The sequence below is a fragment of the Pinus tabuliformis genome, chromosome J (assembly GCF_031772625.1).
Source record: "Pinus tabuliformis cultivar Carrire ecotype Pingquan chromosome J, CPIR1, whole genome shotgun sequence".
NCBI classification, from domain to species: Eukaryota; Viridiplantae; Streptophyta; class Pinopsida; order Pinales; family Pinaceae; genus Pinus; species Pinus tabuliformis.
In genome coordinates, this window is record NC_142295.1 from 1,181,104,856 (window position 1) to 1,181,112,565 (window position 7,710).

Below are 7,710 nucleotides of genomic sequence, written 5' to 3' on the forward strand. Positions count from 1 at the left end.
TAGTTCTAAACAGTTTGTGGAACTAATTGTGAGTTTAGTCAGTTAATGCATGCATGCATGCAACTAGTGTTCTTTAGATAACTGAATATTCAGTTCAGACAAAGGCCCAATTGAGATTAAAGGTAGGGACAGTGTACTATCAATTGCTAGAATATTCCCATGTGAATATCTCTTGCATGCAGAAGGAGTTCATTCCTTGAGGATTGCACAGTTACTACAGAGGTCAGAGCAGTGTGTGAGGTGAGAAACACACAAGTGGCAGCTGGAGGACCCAGGAGAAACTGCGCAAGGAAATAGGAGGCTTGGAGGACAAAGGAGAAGGCATATGTGTTGTCTATTCTGTCTATGAGCAGCAGTGAGGAATTGTACTGAGAGCTGGATAGCTTGAGAGCTAAAGCTTTGTGTAATCCTGAGATATTTCCACTTGTATGATAATACAGATACTGGGGTTTTTCGCTGAGGCTTTCTCCAGAGTATTCTTCTGTGTTTCATGTGTGATTGAATGTTCTTCTTTGTTATATGTGTTCTATTTGATCTTGCTCAAAATCATTAATATTCCGCAAGTTTGATTATAGATGTAGATTAAGTATTTTGCTTTAGTACATTGCATAATTAGTTTAATCTACAGTGAGAACTTCTACACTTCTTATTCCTCTCTTGCTTCCTCTGGTGGATCCTCTTTCACGTGTCGTTTTCCCTGACTTTTGCTTTCTCTTTGTCCCGAGTCTCTTCTTACTTAAATACAATATAATTTCGAGTTAAGCACATTCCCACCATTTGGGCCTCCGACTATTTTTCCAAGCTCCATTATTCTTAATTGCTTGGGGAAATTCTTGATTACATACCCTATTTCATAACACGCTCGTAACAATAAAAATAAAAATAAAAATCATAATCAAGCTTCCGAACACATACATAATCTGGAGCCATTAAATTAATTTTGGTGGGAAAACCTTTATTAAAATTCATCTCCACGCACATTCAAGCATATGATGTCTTGAGAAAATGATCAATATTTGAACTCTAGCAATAAAATTTCCCTATTAAATTTCAAAGATGTGGGGCAAAGTTTATAAGCCTTATCCAAACTGGAGTTGAGGGGATTGCCACTGTAATTAGATCAAATGAAGGAGACTAGGACTGCATGAAGAGACCAACACTACCCTAGAATCAAGGCCCAAAATCCCAAATAACTTCTTATCTTTATGATTATAAAAAATAACAACAAAAAATCCTCGAGCCAGAGGGTAAATATTCATATCATCAAGCAACAGAGGTTTCCACGAATCAGAGATCCGCTTATGTAGATCAATCAGTTGCGGCCAAAACCCATTAAATCTTCAACCCAAAGCTTGATTTAAAATTTATTTTGCACAACAAAAAGCTTCTTCTCCCAAAGGAACATTAACGACAAGAGCTTCATGAAATAATAGAAAAACAAATCCAAATTTCTACAAGGCACTGTAAGATACCTTGGCTTGAGTTGCTTGAGAGGAAGAACTTGCAGATCCAACCGCCATTTCTTCAAGAGATGCTGATTTCACCACTGAATCACAAGTAATTTAAAAAATTTTAACACAATATCAACTTTCCTATTGTTTAAATTCATTAAAATTATAATTTTTTTGAAAAAATTTCCCAATATTTTTTAAATAAGAAATAAAATTTAAAAATAAATCATTTAATCCTTTATTTTTATTAAACTAAAGATGCATAGGTCAAGGAACCTTTCATTGCTTTGTGTATAATGTAGACCTTCCCTATAGCATAATTAAGAATTGTTTTCAATTTTCATTGTAAGGACACAATGCATTGATGATGATAATCTCTCAATCATTTTATTGAGCCAAGAGGTTGATTCTACATTTTAATGTAAATGCTGTGTATGTTTGTTTCTCTTTGTTAAAATAAAAATAAAATATTCTTTAAATAGAAAAACAATGTCCACTATAATGAAAAAGAAAAAAAATATGCTATGCATATTTAATTTGTTGTCCATATGACCTAATATAATTTCATGTAAAGTAATTATAAATAAAAAATATACATGAGTAAGATATTATTATTATTATTTTTCAAGCTTGTGATTCATAATGAATTAAGCAAAGTCTTTCGGTAAAAATCACATAAAAGAAATTTTTGCCAGAAGTTTTTCGAAACCAACAAGTGTGGTTCATCATCAAAATGTGAGTAAAATGTTTAAATCTTATACTTTTCAAAAATATTTTGACATGTGATATAGAAAAAAAATGTTAAAATAAAATATTTTTGGTATAGAATAAAATATCTAATATGAATTACAAATAAAATATTTTAATATGAATTAATATTGATATAACTTAAAAATATTTTAATAAAATTCAAAAATACAATTTAAACAATAAAAAATTACACATTATTTTTTCCACTTTAAAATAAAATTGAGATGAATCTATCCTTATATTTGCAATTTCTATTTTCAAAGCTTTTAGTCTCCTGCAATGAGTTAATGATTAGCATCCATCCACTAATGAAGATGAAAAATAAAATAAAAACCTGCTCTGTTTAATACTTGCCTTTGCCACAGATTCAAATAAAATGGCAGCAAGCATGTGGCGTACATTTTGTTGGCAGCGGACATGTGGTACCATACTACCTAGTGGAGCTGAAATCTAAGGCTGTCTAACAAACAAATGTGGGCGTTAAAAAACCTGACGCAGGGAAATTCATTGATATGATCAAAACATAAATTTATACTCCATAAATTGCATGGCGATTCACTGTAAAACTACACTACATAAATTGCATGGCAATTTACTGTAGAAGGGATGGAGAGGCAAATGAAGAGTAAAAATGTCGTCGTCGTTGTTAATTCCCTTACTCTAACGACACTGGTATTTACTACTGCTGAAACGCGTTTAAATATTTTATGGATAAGGAATGCCAGAGGCTGTTACCAAAAAGTAAAGTCACAGTATCCCGCTGAGAACAGACAATTACACTATTGTATTTGGCTTCAAAATAGCAGTGATGTATTAGAAATTGGCACAGTTGCCGCTACTGGATTCTTGCAAAATAACCAACCTTTAAAACGAAGAGATCTGCCGCAAGGAAGAAAAAGTACTTGCGAGTTTGATAGCTATTTGGTTTCACAGAATGAAATGATAACAAGATATGCCCGAGATGGTAGAATTGAGGATGCACGCCAATTGTTTGACAAAATGCATAAACGAAGCATTGTTTCCTGGAACGCGATGATCACAGGTTATGCTTGTAATGGGAAGATAAATGATGCCCGCCAACTGTTTGATGAAATGTTAGAACGAGACGTGGTTTCGTGGAATGCAATGATCTCAGGATATATTCGGAACGGGAAGCTCAAGGATGCACATGAGTTGTTTGACAAAATGGCTGAGCGAGATGTTATATCGTGGAATTCTTTGATTTCAGGATATGCACGAAGCGGAGATATGGAGACTGCAAGGCAACTCTTTGACATGATACCCGGTAAAAATCTGGTTTCGTGGAATGCGGTGCTAGTTGGATATGTGCAAAGTGGGAGAATTGAGGATGCGCGCCATTTGTTTGACGAAATGCTTGAACGAGATGCAGTTTCATGGAATACAATGATTACAGCATATGCGCGGAATGGGAGAATGATGCACGCGCGCTTGTTGTTTGATGCAATGCCTGATAAAAACACTGTTTCATGGAATGTGATGGTTACAGGATATGCCCAGGCTGGCAAAATTTTAGATGCGCGCCATCTGTTTGATGCAATGCCTGTGCGGGATGTCATATCATGGACAGCTATTGTTACGGCATATGCTCAGAACGGTAACATCAATGATGCACGCCAGTTGTTTGACAAAATGCCTGAACGGAACATAATCTCATGGAATGCTATGATTGCTGGGTATTGCCAAAATGGGAGGATGGAAGACGCATCCCATCTATTTGTGGTAATGCCAAAGCGAAATGTTGCATCATGGAATGCAATAATTGCGGGATATGCACAGAATGGGAAAATAGAGCTTTCTCGCAAAGTTTTTGATGAAATGCCTTGTCGAGATAGCCTCTCTTGGACTGCAATGATTGCAGGATATGCCCAAAATGATCATGGTGAGGAAGCCTTGAAATTGTTTTCTCAAATGAAGCATTCAGATATGAAGGCGGTTCAATCCACTTTCACATGTGTTCTAAGTTCATGTGCCAGCCTAGCAGCTTTGGAACAGGGTAAGCAGGTCCATGATGACACCATCAAAACAGGATTTGAGTCTGACGTATTCGTGGGAAATGCCCTTATTACAATGTACTGCAAATGCGGAAGCATAGATGATGCATATGATGTATTTGACAAGATGCCTGAAAGAGATGTGATTTCATGGAATGCAGTGATTGCAGGATATGCTCAACATGGTTGTGGCAAAGATGCCCTTCAGCTTTTCGAACAAATGCAACAGTTGGGGGTTAAGCCAAACCATGTTACCTTGGTAGGTGTTCTGTCAGCATGCAGCTATGCAGGACTGGTGAATGAAGGTTGGCATCACTTCCATTCGATGAGTGTAGTTCATGGTATTACTGCAACGATTGAGCACTATAACTGCATGGTTGACCTCCTTGGCCGTGCTGGGTGCCTAGATAAAGCAGAGGAATTTGTGAAAAACATGCCGATTGAGCCAAATGCAAAGATATGGGGTGCACTGCTTGGTGCCAGCAGAATACATGGCAACATGGAACTAGGAGAACGAGCGTCAGAACATATCTTTGAGTTGGAAACACATAATGCAGGAATGTATGTTCTGTTGTCAAATATGTATGCTGCAGCTGGCAGGTGGAAGGAAGTAACGCGATTGAGGGTTTTGATGAAAGAGAGAGGTATAAAAAAGGAACCAGGATGCAGCTGGATTGAGGTAAAGAGCAGGGTACATGCATTCCTTGTGGGAGACAAATCACACCCAGAAACAGAGAAGATATATGCAATGCTGGCCATATTAGCAGAGCAGATGAAGGAAGCAGGTTATGTGCCCATCAGGAGCTTTGTTTTGCATGATGCAGATGAGGAATAGAAGGAACCTATCCTGTACTGCCACAATGAGAATCCCGCCATTGCATTTAAAGTTATGAGTACATCCATTGAGTTTCTTGTTGGCGTAATCAAGAACCCCTGAATATACAGTGATTGGCACACTGGCATAAAATCCATTCTCCAATGGTGTTAAGTAAAGTTATTGTAAGGATTGATCAAATATTTTCAATATCTTAAGAATGGATTCTCCATGTAGTATTTGTGAGTGCAATGAGCATGGCATTTGGCCAAGAACTCCTCTATATGCTTGCGATAATTCTGTTGGCCAGTTATCAGATAATCGACGCTTGCCTTACTCAGTTATGGGAGGCTGCTTTCCGAATTTGCCAAGTACACTGATTCAATTCTCTATTTTTCCTTACATAAAAATGAATCTTTGTAAGCTCTTTCATACTGCTGGATACATCTGTTATGCAACGTACACCAAGTCACCTGCCTTGGTGAGCATGGGTAGAGCACAAGTATGTTATCTATGGTTTTGCTATTGTGGCAATTATAAGTGACAAAGCATCATAGAAGGATAAGACCTTCAGATTTAGAACCTTTGCCTATGCTTGGCATTGACTACAATGTTATTTCCACAAGAAAAGAAGGATTAGGCTTTGGAAGTCATCCTGCACAATTTTTAAATGCTTTTAACACAATTGGCCCGGGCTATCTTATGTAGCTCTTATGACGTCTGAACACGATCACAAACTCCTTTTAGACAAATGAATGTTTCTTGGATTAACATAAGAAATACAAAGTACAAAAGTGACTCAAATCTATCTCAAGGACAGCAAAAATGCTCTCGAAATCGATTGAGCATAAGGATCGCAATCCTCGGTATCTTTTCTAATGAAAATGCTGTTAGTTTTAAATTGAGCTTTAAGTTTAGCATACAACAGCCCACGGAAAGATTCTAAAAACTTGGAATTGTTGAAAACCGCATTACATCTCATCCACTATATGTAAGATAAACAAACTAATCTAATACGATGTCTTAGTTTTTGGAAATTAGCTGGGGGCAACAACATCAAAATCTCCCAACAGAGCAATTCCCCCCGAAAAGGCCCTACAAAGTATCCAGGAAGCCCACTTCAGATCCCAGCAGACTCTGGCACACCTGCTGTTCTAAAAGAGGTGCCAGATTGTTTCAATAACCCCACAATGCAGGCAGAGTGTCTCTGTAGGAACAGACTTGGCAAGTCCTGCATTCAAATTTACTCTCTAGAACAACCAGGTAATGAACGTTAAACAGTAAGAGGCCTTTAGATCCACACTGAGTTCAAACGATCAATCTACTTCTCTCTTTATCCTTAGTGCCTCAGTTTTTATTGCGGATCTCTTTAAACGGATGTGCAATGTATACAATAATGGGTTTCGTAAATTCAAATTGGCTTATAGCCTTATTATAACACCAAAGCCAGTCCCTCCAAATAAGTATACAACTAATGGGTTTTGTAAATTCAAATTGGCTTTATTATAACACCAAAGCCAGTCCCTCCAAATAGGTCCAAGGGTACTGTTATTTATACTACAGCCATATTCTGTAAGGATGCAGCTTTGCGGTGAGATGTTTTGACCAACCAAAGTTCAGGAATGAGAACTTGAGAGGTGCTTTGGTCAACCTTAGTTTAGATATCAGCTGATATTGCAAAGTAAACTACCATATAGGCTAGCCGTTCTGTAATTCAAGTTCAACATTGGATAGGAATATGATGCACAGAAGAAATCATTCCCCCTTAAGATGAAAATGTAAAATAAGATACAGCTGAGTAACGCTCGATGCATAGAGGAGGTGCGTTGTGTGGGATTTAGTCCCCATCAGGTTTTAGGTTCAAACCAGATGAAGAGGAGCTAAGGGTGGGAGTCATCTATGGGGAAATAGTCTATCCCAATGGGTGTCTAACCTTGACTGAGTTGACTGAGTTTCTAATAATCCTGGTGACAACATCCCGTTGGTGGATAGATCGTGCTTCCATTCAACTCGATGCATAGAGGAGGTGCGTTGTGTGGGATTTAGTCCCCATCAGGTTTTAGGTTCAAACCAGATGAAGAGGAGCTAAGGGTGGGAGTCATCTATGGGGAAATAGTCTATCCCAATGGGTGTCTAACCTTGACTGAGTTGACTGAGTTTCTAATAATCCTGGTGACAACATCCCGTTGGTGGATAGATCGTGCTTCCATTCAACATTAGGGATATCCCAGCCTGACCTAATGCCCCAGACCTAGTGTTTGGGTAGATGATTAAAATAATAATAATAAATAAATAAATAAAAAGAGAAGATTCAACTAAGTAATGGAATATCATATTTTATTGTATAAATGAATATTTCAAAAAGATCATGTTTAAAACATTTTGGACAAGTTCATTAACAAGATATCAGGATCAACATTTGGGTTTTGGGTTTTATGCATTGAAATATTGTGTTTATTCAACACAATCTCGCATAGCCACAACCAAACAATCTTGCATTACTAGATCTGACACTTGTTTGAGGGCAGTCCGGCTTGGTGCCCATCTGGACCTTCGTGGATGGATGCACCCTCGTCGACATCAGAATCCACGAATCCCAGATGCAACCATACTTCGATGGGTGTATGGAAGATGAAAACATATAAAGGTACTTTATACATTCTTCCGGAAGTTTTAGTGAATC

The 7,710-nt window shown here is 37.5% G+C and overlaps 1 protein-coding gene across 1 annotated transcript; it reads left to right on the forward strand.

The window, feature by feature from the left end:
* The first annotated feature begins 2,464 nt into the window (after positions 1–2,464).
* Positions 2,465–5,250, forward strand: LOC149231284 (uncharacterized). The gene has a single exon (XM_089379152.1). The coding sequence runs from the start codon at positions 2,808–2,810 to the stop codon at positions 5,046–5,048; it is 2,241 nt and encodes a 746-aa protein (XP_089235278.1). The 5' UTR covers positions 2,465–2,807; the 3' UTR covers positions 5,049–5,250.
* Positions 5,251–7,710: the final 2,460 nt, after the last annotated feature.

Excerpts from the sequence above, each read along its gene's own strand:
- LOC149231284 (XM_089379152.1), top strand. The coding sequence starts at position 2,808 with ATGGAGAGGCAAATGAAGAGTAAAAATGTCGTCGTCGTTGTTAATTCC.